This window comes from Anomaloglossus baeobatrachus, chromosome 1 (genome assembly GCF_048569485.1).
Source record: "Anomaloglossus baeobatrachus isolate aAnoBae1 chromosome 1, aAnoBae1.hap1, whole genome shotgun sequence".
NCBI lineage: Eukaryota > Metazoa > Chordata > Amphibia > Anura > Aromobatidae > Anomaloglossus > Anomaloglossus baeobatrachus.
Window position 1 is genome coordinate 23,828,230 of NC_134353.1, and position 13,551 is coordinate 23,841,780.

Genomic DNA, 13,551 nt, shown 5'->3' on the forward strand with positions numbered 1-13,551 from the left:
TAACACAAAAATGTTACTTTAGCCATAAAAATTAGTATTTTCACAAGGGTATCAGGAAAAATGCATCATAAAATGTATCGTGCATTTTCTCCTGAGTACGCAGATACCCCATATGTGGTGGAAATCAAATGTTTGGGCACACAGCAGGACTCGGAAGGCAAGGAGCGCCATTTGAATTTTTGAGTGCAAAATTAGCTGCACTCATTAGCGGACGCCATGTCGGGTTTGAAGACTCCCCGAGGTGCCTAAACAATGGAGCTCCCCATAAGTGACCCCATTTTGGAAACTAGAGCCCTCAAATATTTTTTCTAGATGTTTGATGTGCACTTTGAACCCCTGGTGGCTTCACAGAAATTTATAACGTTGAGCCGTGAAAAGAAAAAAATTTTTTTTTACCACAAAACTGTTGCTTCAACCAGGTAGCTTTTTTTATCACAAGGGTATCAGGAAAAAATGCACCATAAAATGTATTGTGCATTTTCTCCTGAGTACGCAGATACCCCATATGTGGTGGAAATCAAATGTTTGGGCACACGGCAGGACTCGGAAGGCAAGGAGCGCCATTTGAATTTTTGAGTGCAAAATTAGCTGCACTCATTAGCGGACGCCATGTCGGGTTTGAAGACTCCCCGAGGTGCCTAAACAATGGAGCTCCCCCATAAGTTACCCCATTTTGGAAACTAGAGCCCTCAAATATTTTTTCTAGATGTTTTATGTGCACTTTGAACCCCTGGGGGCTTCACAGAAGTTTATAACGTTGAGCCGTGAAAAGAAAAAAGTTTTTTTTTACCACAAAACTGTTGCTTCAACCAGGTAGCTTTTTTTATCACAAGGGTATCAGGAAAAAATGCACCATAAAATGTATTGTGCATTTTCTCCTGAGTGCGCAGATACCCCATATGTGGTGGAAATCAAATGTTTGGGCGCACGGCAGGACTCGGAAGGCAAGGAGCGCCATTTCACAGCAAAATTGGTTGGAATTATTAGCGGACGCTATGTTGCGTTTGGAGACCCCCTGAAGTGCCTAAACAATGGAGCTCCCCCACAATTGACCCCATTTTGGAAACTAGACCCCTCATGGAATTTATCTAGCTGTTTAGGGAGCACTTTGAACCCCTGGAGGCTTCACAAACGTTTGTAATGTTGAGCCGTGAAAATATTTTATTTTTTTTACCACAAAATTGTTTTTTCAAACAGGTAGCTTTTTTTCCACAAGGGTATCAGGAAAAAATGCACCATAAAATGTATTGTGCAATTTCTCCTGAGTACGACGATACCTCATATGTGGTGGAAATCAATTGTTTGGGCGTACGGCGGGCTCAGAAGAGAAGGAGCGCCATTTCACAGTAAAATTGATTGGAATTATTAGCAGACGCCATGTTTCATTTGGAGACCCCCTGAGGTGCCTAAACAATGGAGCTCCCCCACATGTGATCCCATTTTGGAAACTAGACCCCCCCCCATACAAAAAAAATTAGTTTGGCGAAATAAAAAATACAGACATCAGTAGAAAAAAAAAAAAAAAATGAGCGCCTGCCAAGACCAGTGCCAAACGTGAGAGCAATGCACGAGTCTCGCATCGCATCATCCACTGCAGTCTGGAAGCGAGCAACTGCGCTGGATAATGCGATGCGAGAGGGCGGGGCGGCAGATGAGAAAGGGCGCAGCGGATGGAGGAGCGGCAGAGGATGGGAAAGGGCGCAGCGGATGGATGATGGGAAATGGCGCAGCGGATGGATGGGAAATGGCGCAGCGGATGGAGGAGCGGCAGAGGATGGGGGGGGGTGAGATGGGGATACCTACCTTACAGGATGGATCTAGGCAGCAGGATCACAGCAGACAGAAGAGGCAGCAGACAGAAGAGGCAGCAGATGAAGGAGGCAACAGATCGAGGAGGGTGAGAGGGGGCAGTAGATGGAAAATGGGAGAGAGCAGGCAGCAGATCGGGGAGGGGGGCAGAGTCTGATGGGAGAGAGAGATGGCACATGTAGGGGAAGGGAGGGGGGCTTGCAGCACATGTAGGGGGAGGGAGGGGGGCTTGCAGCACATGTAGGGGGAGGGAGGGGGGCTTGCAGCACATGTAGGGGGAGGGAGGGGGGCTTGCAGCACATGTAGGGGGAGGGAGGGGGGCTTGCAGCACATGTAGGGGGAGGGTGGCTGGCTTGCAGCACATGTAGGGGGAGGGTGGCTTGCAGCATATGTGCTGCAAGCCAGCCACCCTCCCCCCACATGTGCTGCAAGCCAGCCACCCTCCCCCCACATGTGCTGCAAGCCCCCCCTCCCTCCCCCTACATGTGCTGCAAGCCCCCCTCCCTCCCCCTACATGTGCTGCAAGCCCCCCTCCCTCCCCCTACATGTGCTGCAAGCCCCCCTCCCTCCCCCCACATGTGCTGCAAGCCAGCCACCCTCCCCCCACATGTGCTGCAAGCCAGCCACCCTCCCCCCACATGTGCTGCAAGCCCCCCTCCCTCCCCCTACATGTGCTGCAAGCCCCCCTCCCTCCCCCTACATGTGCTGCAAGCCCCCCTCCCTCCCCCTACATGTGCTGCAAGCCCCCCTCCCTCCCCCCACATGTGCTGCAAGCCCCCCTCCCTCCCCCCACATGTGCTGCAAGCCCCCCTCCCTCCCCCCACATGTGCTGCAAGCCCCCCTCCCTCCCCCCACATGTGCTGCAAGCCAGCCACCCTCCCCCCACATGTGCTGCAAGCCAGCCACCCTCCCCCCACGTGGGGGGAGGGTGGCTTGCAGCACATGGAGGGATAGGTGGTGTGGCGATGGAGAAGGGGCAGCCGATGAAGGAGGCGGCGGCCGCCGCCGATCGGGGGCAGCAGCGGCTGAAAAAGGTGGGTGCGACGGCGGCGGGGACAGTGGCGAGCATGGCGGCGGGGACGGCGGTGGATCGGGAGCGGCGGCGGGGACGGCGGTGGATCGGGAGCGGCGGCGGGGACGGCGGTGGATCGGGAGCATGGCGGCGGTGGATCGGGAGCATGGCGGCGGGGACGGCGGTGGATCGGGAGCGGCGGCGGAGACAGCGGTGCAGCGGGAGCATGGCGGCGGGGACGGCGGTGGATCGGGAGCGGCGGCGGAGACAGCGGTGCAGCAGGAGCATGGCGGCGGGGACGTCGGTGGATCGGGAGCGGCGGCGGAGACAGCGGTGCAGCGGGAGCATGGCGGCGGGGACGTCGGTGGATCGGGAGCGGCGGCGGAGACAGCGGTGCAGCGGGAGCATGGCGGCGGGGACGGCGGTGGATCGGGAGCGGCGGCGGAGACAGCGGTGCAGCGGGAGCATGGCGGCGGGGACGGCGGTGCAGCGGGAGCATGGCGGCGGGGACGGCGGTGCAGCGGGAGCATGGCGGCGGGGACGGCGGTGGATCGGGAGCGGCGGCGGAGACAGCGGTGCAGCGGGAGCATGGCGGCGGGGACGGCGGTGGATCGGGAGCGGCGGCGGAGACAGCGGTGCAGCGGGAGCATGGCGGCGGGGACGGCGGTGGAGCGGGAGCATGGCGGCGGAGACAGCGGTGCATCGGGAGCATGGCGGCGGTGGATCGGGAGCATGGCGGCGGGGACGGCGGTGGATCGGGAGCGGCGGCGGAGACAGCGGTGCAGCGGGAGCATGGCGGCGGGGACGGCGGTGGATCGGGAGCGGCGGCGGAGACAGCGGTGCAGCGGGAGCATGGCGGCGGGGACGTCGGTGGATCGGGAGCGGCGGCGGAGACAGCGGTGCAGCGGGAGCATGGCGGCGGGGACGTCGGTGGATCGGGAGCGGCGGCGGAGACAGCGGTGCAGCGGGAGCATGGCGGCGGGGACGGCGGTGGATCGGGAGCGGCGGCGGAGACAGCGGTGCAGCGGGAGCATGGCGGCGGGGACGGCGGTGCAGCGGGAGCATGGCGGCGGGGACGGCGGTGCAGCGGGAGCATGGCGGCGGGGACGGCGGTGGATCGGGAGCGGCGGCGGAGACAGCGGTGCAGCGGGAGCATGGCGGCGGGGACGGCGGTGGATCGGGAGCGGCGGCGGAGACAGCGGTGCAGCGGGAGCATGGCGGCGGGGACGGCGGTGGAGTGGGAGCATGGCGGCGGAGACAGCGGTGCATCGGGAGCATGGCGGCGGGGACAGCGGTGAAGCGGCAGCAGCGGCGGGGCGATCGGAGACAGCGGCGGGGACAGCGGTGAAGCGGGAGCAGCGGCGGGGCGATCGGAGACAGCGGCGGTGAAGCGGGAGCAGCGGCGGGGCGATCGGAGACAGCGGCGGTGAAGCGGGAGCAGCGGCGGGGACAGGGGCGGGCGGCGGGGCGATCGGGGACAGGGGCGGGCGGCGGGGACAACAACTTACCGCTCTCCTCGGCTTCCAGGGACGGTCACAGGCCGCAGATCCACATTGATTGGAGAGAGCGGTCACAAGACCGGTCTCTCCAATCAGAGCTGGGGGCGGGTGAAGCATCGATCACCCAGCTCCAGCCAATGGCCAGTGCTACAGCAGCACTGATCAGGGCTGGATTTCAATGTTCCAGCCATTTTCAATGGCTGGAACATTACAGTGGCTGTAATTGGCTGAGCGGCGTTCGTCAGCCAATCACAGCCTCTGTAGGTTCGGGGAGGAGGCACCACCCCTCCTGACGTCAGGCAGAGGTCCCCTCCTTCCCGAATCCACCGTTTAAGTAAATAAATTTCACTCCCCGGGGCTCCGGGACCGCGATTTCGCCAGGACGTACTGAGTACGTCATGGGTCCTTTAGCACCATGTCACCATGACGTACTCAGTACGTCCAAGGTCGTTAAGGGGTTAAAGGGAACCTGTCATCAGAAATTTAGCTTAAAACCTAAAAGATTCCCCCTCTTCAGCTCCTGGGCTGCATTCTAGCAATGTTCCTGTTGTTCTTGTGCCCCCTTTCTGACCAAAATAAAGACTTTGTAAAGTGGTACCTTTTTGCATTGAAATCTTGATAATGGTACATGGGGGCGGGCTCTCTGGTGGCCGTTATTCTGCCTCCTCTCGCTTTAGGCCATCCCCCATCTCTCCATTACATACTTCAGGACGCCGCCCACTGCGCCCGAGGTGCCGCGTATGCGAGGACCGCTGGTGACGTGTGCGCAGGCACGAGGTTATGGGCGGCGCTGTGATTGCATCGCAAGTGCCCGCCCATCATCTCGTGCCACGCTCTCCCCTCTGCCTCCAGCGTTCTGCGCAAGCGCTGGCCAGATGACCCGACGTTGGAACGTTCTGCGCAGAACGCTGGAGGCAGAGGGGAGAGGGCGGGCACGAGATGATGGGCGGGCACTTGCGATGCAATCACAGCGTCGCCCATAGTCTCGTGCCTGCAACACACGTGACCAACGGTCCTCGCGTGCGCGGCACCTCGGGTGCAGTGGGCGGCGTCCTGAAGTATGGAATGGAGAGATGGGGGACGGCCTAAAAGCGACTGGAGGCAGACTAACGGACACCAGAGAGCCCGCCCCCATGTACCATTATCAAGATCTGAATACAAAAAGGTACCACTTTATAAAGTCTTTATTTTGGTCAGAAAGAGGGCACAAGAACAACAGGAACATTGCTAGAATGCAGCCCAGGAGCTGCAGACTGGGGAAACGTTTAGGTTTCAAGCTAAATTTCTGATGACAGGTTCCCTTTAAAATCACCCACCTTTTGTCCAATTGAAAGTAAAACAATTAAAAAACATAAAATTCACATATTTTGCATTGCTTAGTTTAGAAATGTACAAACTATCAAAATATGAAATCAACTAATGAAAATGGTCAACAGCGTAATCAGAAAAAAAATCTAAATAGCAAAAATACTATGGCATGCAAATCTTTGTGTCTTTGTGTCTCTCCCAGTAATATAGGCTGGATGTGAGGTCTGTGTCTCTCTCCCAGTAATATAGGCTGGATGTGAGGTCTTTGTGTCTTTCCCAGTAATATAGGCTGGATGTGAGGTCTATGTGTCTCTCCCAGTAATATAGGCTGGATGTGAGCTCTGTGTGTCTCTCCCAGTAATATAGGCTGGATGTGAGGTCTGTGTGTCTCTCCCAGTAATATAGGCTGGATATGAGTGCTGTGTGTCTCTCCCAGTAATATAGGCTGGATGTGAGCTCTGTGTGTCTCTCCCAGTAATATAGGCTGGATGTGAGCTCTGTGTGTCTCTCCCAGTAATATAGGCTGGATGTGAGGTCTGTGTGTCTCTCCCAGTAATATAGGCTGGATGTGAGCTCTGTGTGTCTCTCCCAGTAATATAGGCTGGATGTGAGGTCTGTGTGTCTCTCCCAGTAATATAGGCTGGATGTGAGCTCTGTGTGTCTCTCCCAGTAATATAGGCTGGATGTGAGGTCTGTGTGTCTCTCCCAGTAATATAGGCTGAATGTGAGCTCTGTGTGTCTCTCCCAGTAATATAGGCTGGATGTGAGGTCTATGTGTCTCTCCCAGTAATATAGGCTGGATGTGAGCTCTGTGTGTCTCTCCCAGTAATATAGGCTGGATGTGAGGTATGTGTGTCTCTCCCAGTAATATAGGCTGGATGTGAGCTCTGTGTGTCTCTCCCAGTAATATAGGCTGGATGTGAGCTGTGTGTGTCTCTCCCAGTAATATAGGCTGGATGTGAGGTCTGTGTGTCTCTCCCAGTAATATAGGCTGGATGTGAGCTCTGTGTGTGTCTCCCAGTAATACAGGCTGGATGTGAGGTCTGTGTGTCTCTCCCAGTAATATAGGCTGGATGTGAGCTCTGTGTGTCTCTCCCAGTAATATAGGCTGGATGTGAGCTCTGTGTGTCTCTCCCAGTAATATAGGCTGGATGTGAGCTCTGTGTGTCTCCCAGTAATATAGGCTGGATGTGAGGTCTGTGTGTCTCTCCCAGTAATACAGGCTGGATGTGAGCTCTGTGTGTCTCAGAGATGTGTGTAGTTTACAACATCTTGCCCTTCTCTGCTGCTGTCTATAACATTTATATCACAGATTTGCCATCTTGATTTTGTTACTTTTGGTATAGACACATTGGAAAGTCATAATATATTAGTAATATTCAAAGCAATACATTTCTACAGCCCATAATTCTCATAAGAAGAGATCAGCTGCATTCACTGTAAAATAATGATACAGTTTCAATACTCTATAGGTTCCTCAAAGTTCAGAGATCTCATGGACACATCACATCTATGGACAGAGTTCACTGATGACACATCCCATGTTGCGCAACAAGTGAAAGTTTCATTTTTCGTGAAATATATTATATAATTCTACAAGCCAGAAAAATATATGTAAAATTCACATATTAATGAACATAATTTTGTGAAACGAAACAGAAGTTCTAAAATCTATGTATTTGCTGACTTTATGCATTTCTTTTATTTGCAGAAGTGATAAATCAAAACTGTAGAGAAATCTAATTTCAAGAAAACTTAAAACTGTTTATTCCCACAAAAGTATCCCAAGATAATAAAAAAATAACTAAAATTAACTATTAAAGTAACTGGGGTTACTTTGTTACAAGGAACCTGCGATAACTCCCCCCTTTTAGTGGCTGTCTTATTAGCACACTGTATGGCGTTACTATTGGGGTGCAATTTTTCCAGGATTTGGGGTCATTTTTAGGGCAAAATGAAGTTAAAAAGTTACTTAATGGTGTTCAAATCCGAATATAAAATACCAAATTATCTGTATTCTTGGGAACCTGTCACATTGAGCATGCAATGAGAGACTTTCTATTTCTTGGCTTAGGAGTCTAGTGGGCGGTCCTACTCATTGACTGACAGCTAGAGGTAGACCAATGAGAGAATGACCCACTGAACTCAAATGAAATTTTTCCCATATCTCAGTATATTGTGTATCAATCTTTTTTGCTTGTCCTGGATATCTTGAAGATTTGTCTTTCATTTGAGACTTCCTATTACACCTTTCGAAAATTTCTAGTAGATTTGACATGGCTGTAAGGGGCACTTTGCACACTACGACATCGCAGCTGCAATGTCGGTGGGGTCAAATCGAAAGTGACGCACATCCGGCGTCGCTGTCGACATCGGAGTGTGTAAATCGTTTTTGATACGATTAACGAGCGCAAAAGCGTCTAAATCGTATGATCGGTGTAGTGACGGTCATTTCCATAATTTCGGAAGGACTGATGTTACGATGTTGTTCCTCGTTCCTGGGGCAGCACACATCGCTGTGTGTGAAGCCGCAGGAGCGAGGAACATCTCCTACCTGCCTCCACCGGCAATGCAGAAGGAAGGAGGTGGGCGGGGTGTTTATGTCCAGCTCATCTCCCCCCCTGCTTCTATTGGCCGCCTGCCGTGTGACGTCGCTGTGACACCGCACGACCCGCCCCCTTAGCAAGGAGGCGGTTCGCTGGCCAGAGCGACGTCGCAGGGCAGGTAAGTGCATGTGAAGCTGCCGTAGCGATAATGTTCGCTACGGCAGCTATCACAAGATATCGCAGCTGCGACGGGGGTGGGGACTATCGTGCTCGGCATCGCTACCATCGGCTTGCGATGTCGTAGTGTGCAAAGTACCCATATATGTCATTGTTCCATACTGATTAAAGGGATTTTCCCAAAATTTCAAATTTTTGTAATAACTTGTTGATCCAAATATAGGAAGATTCAGTGATTCCTGGTATTGGGTTCCAGAACCTCAGCTGAGGTGACAATTTTTGGCCTCCGGTTCCTTCAATGTTAATTGGATTGCTCAACATAGCCAAGCTTTGCACTCAACTTTCTCTGGCAATCCCATGAATAATAAATGAGGCAAAGATCCAGTAAGTGTAATTCCACTGCAGTCAAAATGCAGACCTGAAGAACCCTGTTCTCAGGGTTTTGGAGCCCAATTGTTGAAGTCTCAAGGGTTGTAGACGTTAAACAACCACAGATCTGCAAGTTAAATCCTAACCTATGGATAAACTATGACTTTCAGGTTTGGGAAAACCCCTCAAAAATGTACTAAAGGGTACTATAATCTATAGCTACCCATAGATTCCTTGTGAAATATACTGCTATGCCTCGGATTTTATCCGGCAGCCTCCTGTGGTCCATTTCCCTCTCCACTGAGCTACAGTCAGGTTTTGCCACTTTCCTGGTTCTGAACACTTTTTTTGTGAGTTCATTGCCTTTCTGCAAACAAGTGTTTCCAATCCTGTATTCACTCAGCCCTATCACCCGGGCTTTCATTTCCTGCTGTTGATATTTCTGATGTGGACCATCCTTAGAACTACAGCCTGTTTGCCTAGTGTTTCTCCCGGATGATTATAACTTTTGGTTTACCCTATATTTACTCTGTACCGCCTCCTGGATTCTTAAGGAAGTATGTGATATCCTTAATCGCTACTCAGGAAGCAGAGGTCTGAGAGGCCATCTAAGTCATCCCATTAGGGTTGTTTTAGTCTGTGCAGGGAACTTTAGGGACCTCTAGCCTGTATAAGAACCGGGCAGGTCATGTGTAGTAGTTAGACCTTATGTGAGTGCGCACAACATATACTTATAGTGTATACAGTGATGATATGGGATCTTGGATAAGGATAATGAGTGATGTTTTGCTCTAACATGAACTGTACGAAAATAATCTAATTAGTATTTTCCTGTTATTTCATGTTCGTAGCTGCTGTGACCATTGTATCTCCCTCTGAAGACATCAAAGAAGGAGAATCTGTGACCCTGACGTGTGATGTTCCCGGTGTCAGACCAGAAGACATTCATTACAGCTGGTTTAAAAACAATATCTTGATCAAAGAAAGTTCTGTGAAATCCCTTAACTTCCCATTAGTATCCACCAATGTTGCCGGTTATTACTACTGCAAGGTGGAAAATGAGAAAGGGAGCGATTCCTCCCCGCCTGTCATAATAAATGTCAAGTGTGAGTCACTCCTACCCTATATGTGACAAATAAATTGCAAAATGTAATAGAAACTCACAATTAGAAATGGAAATCTCAAGAATGTGCAAAGTCATAATTGTTTATATATACTGTAACCTTTATTCTGACCACAGACCCTCCAAGAATCCCATCACTCTCCTCGTTCCTAGAGACTCAACAAGGCAACTTGGCAATAATTCACTGCACCGTGGAGAGCAATCCCTTCTCAGAGCTAATAATGTACAAGGATGGAAATCTAATAGGAAACTCCAGTTCTCATGGTACCCCAAGCGAGAGAGTGCAGATCGTCTCAACTCTGAATTCCCTGAGCCTGAAGATCCAAGACGTGACGTTAGCCGATGAAGGGCTGTACAGCTGTGAGGCCAAGAATCCATTGGGAAACTCATCAACGAGTCTTCACTTCACAGTAGAAAGTTAGTAGCTAAAGATGGCATAACGTGCTCAGGTGGGCTCCGATCATGGTGCAGGGGGCTACTGAGTACCAAGAGTTGTCAGTGCAGGTGACATTTTTAGCTTCTGATTGGGTTCAATGCCTAGACCTCATGAGTTTTAATTGGGGAGGGGATTTTTTAACCGTCTTTTCCCATTTTTCTGCCTCCCACAACTGATAATCTGGCCATAGCAATTTGTAAGTGTGCGTTTTCTTACATTGGACTGCATACTGTCTACACCAGGGTTTCCCAAACTCCAGTCCTCATGGCCCCCAACAGGTTATGTTTTGAGGATTTCCTTACTATTGAACAGATGATGAAATCATTATCAAAGCATCACCTGTGCTATATTAAGGAAATCCTGAAAACATGACCTGTTTGGGGTCGTGAGGACTGGAGTTTGGGAACCATTGGTCTACACCAAAGGCGGTTAATATCCTAATTTCCAAATCTCAACACTTTGGGTTCAATTTTTATTAGAAAAGTCCAGTAAACTTTTTTTGGAATGTGGGAGGAAATCCATGCAGAATCCTACTGTAGAAAGACCATATAAACATTGGGTTTGAGGCCAGAAGTTAATTATGAGCTAAGGATGCCCTTTTTCAATGGTTGTTATGTTATTGATCATAAAAGGATCATTCTCACTGATTCATGTTTGTTTTATAGCTGCTCGGGTGATTATAACACCATCACCTGAGACAGAGGAAGGCAAAGAGGTCACCTTGGTGTGTATAGCCACCCGGAGCTCCGAGAAAGGAACCACGTATTCCTGGTATAAGGACAACAAAAGGTTAAGAGAAGAGATGAGAGAGAAAGAGCTTGTCTTCCACAGATTGTCGAGAACGGACGCAGGTTCCTATTTCTGCAAAGCTCATAATACCCAAGGAAGCAGCACCTCCCCCCCGGTGACCCTGCGCGTGCTGTGTAAGTTTCATTTCTCTTACTTATATTGAGGAAGAACTTGGCATTTTCACATAATTAACATCCTGAGTTTAGAAAACCCCTTTTACAATATTTTATTAGGGAGTTATTACAGGGGAACTCAATTTAAGATTCTCTTTTGTGGGCCAGAGTAGAGAACTGTTCGAAATGGTGACCTGTCCTGTCCTACATTATACATATATCCCCCGATCAGAATGGAGACTGCGATTCTCCACTTCTCCTGTGGGGGTGCTCCTGGGAAACTAAACACTGCTACATATAACTGATTTCCGGGATCCCATTGAGGGGGGCGCGGATCTAAGGGAACCTGTAACAAATGTACATCTCCACCTCCCTTTACCTACTTTTTCTTGCAGTTATCGCCATTCTAGTCTTCTCGTCAGAGCTCGGAGAGATGTCGGGCACCGCATGTGCTGAGATCGTCCCGAGCAAGCGTGACTCATAGCAATCAATTTTTAGAAATTTAAATTCCCCATTTCTTAAAGGGAAGCTAAACTAAAGTTGTATATTATTCAAATGATAAAAAAAAATTGTAAAATTAAAAATTTGATGTTTCACCAGTTTCCAAAACCCATAACATTTTCAATTTTGCCATCAATGCGCCTGTGTGAGGGTTTGTTTTTTTCCATAGCAAGCTGTCTTTATGTCAGTACCATTATGGGGCACATTCAGAGTTTAATTGACTTTTTTATTGGGTATTTATGAAGACTAAAAGTAATTATATTTTGTAAATACAATTTATTTTTTTCAGCCTTTGCCCCCCAGGTTCAATAGCTTTTTACTTTGATTGATCAGGCTGTTTTAAACGCAGTGATTCCAAATATGGTTATGTTTTTATTTCTTTACTTTTACATAGCCAAATCAGGGTGACACAAAATGTGATATTTTTATTTTATTTAAAAAAATATTTTTTATTTTTTGTTCCCCTTAAAATTGAATGAGCAATTATTCTATCACTTTCACTAATTACTGCAATTCCATAATATTATAGTATATAGAGAAAATAATGGTTTCCTATAAAGCCCAGTGAGTGGCGAGGATTCATAGTAGAACCAACATGGCACCTAAGGGGCCATCACTAGATTCCAACTTATGATATGAGGAGCCAGCTGGTACCTGAAATGCCCTCTGGATTAAGTGCGAGCTTGTATCGATGCTGATAGAATTGGATATTGGCTGAATAAGACCGGGGACCAAACCATGCACCGGAATGAGACAAAGGACATGAGAGGACTTCATATGTCAGGAAGAGATTTACACTGACAAGAATAAGGGTAATAATTAAGGATGATCGAATACCTCAAATATTCGGCAACGCCCATATATTCGCCCAATAGGTTGCCGCTATTTGACTATTTGCGAATATTCGATGCGCAATGTAAATCTATGAGAAACCCGAATAGTTGCCGAATAGCAGCAATTCAGGCTTCCCATAGACTTACATTGCACATCGAATATTCGCATAGCGGAAAAATATTCGTCGAATATTCGCGAAGCCGAATATTGCCGAATATTTGTGATATTCGATCATCCCTAGTAACAATGTTTTGTACTTTTGACTTTCAGATCCATATCCTCTACAGCTCTGAGTATGAGACGACCTTCATTTTATACACAATCATCTTGGCTATCTCATACATAAATTGCAGCTTGCAGCTATTCAGGATATGATTAATTATGCAGATTCTTGTCATGTCACTGCATTGTTACTGTTTTGCTCCTAAAAATTTAAAGTTTTATTATTTTGTTAGCATTTTGTGAAACCACCTTTGACTTTCAGCTCTGCCTGAATCCTTCTTGGCTCTTGATCAGAGTCAAGCATGTCTCCACTGAAATCTGATCTCAGGTCTCTTCTCCACGTTCCCAGTGTTGGTGTATACGGGTCGGCTCACTTGGGGATGTATACAGCTTTTTCTTCATCACTACCCCCAAGTGTTCATTGGGTTGAGGTCTGGGGACTGTGGGGACAATCCAGCTCCTCTACTACATTGTTATTGAACCATTTCTTCTCCAATCTCGCCATATGCTTCGGGTCGTTGTCCTGCTGGAACAATATGTCGTCCTTTTCATACCCATAGTACTCAAGTGTATGAAATAATTCATCTTGTAGAATACTCATATATAGCTCAGCAGTAAACATCCACATATCATCAGGCTTCCTCCACCAAACTTGACAGTTCCTTCAAATTCTCGATCAGTTCGCCCCTTTTTTCCTTGTTTCTTCCCAACCCATTTTCCGCCATCAGAGCTGTCTATTGACTTTCTTCTCATATCTCCCAATTGCCTGTTTCCAATTTTCTATTGTCCTCGTTTTGTATTTTTTTGTAAACT

The 13,551-nt window shown here is 49.0% G+C and overlaps 1 protein-coding gene across 1 annotated transcript in view; it reads left to right on the forward strand.

Moving 5' to 3' along the window:
- The window catches only part of SIGLEC1 (sialic acid binding Ig like lectin 1), a 78,513-nt gene that overhangs the window by 21,326 nt on the left and 43,636 nt on the right, over window positions 1–13,551 (forward strand). Inside the window, exons 6-8 of the mRNA XM_075332510.1 lie at window positions 9,572–9,826; window positions 9,961–10,260; window positions 10,945–11,202. Coding sequence (XP_075188625.1) covers window positions 9,572–9,826; window positions 9,961–10,260; window positions 10,945–11,202 — 813 coding nt within the window. The remainder of the gene's footprint in view (window positions 1–9,571; window positions 9,827–9,960; window positions 10,261–10,944; window positions 11,203–13,551) is intronic.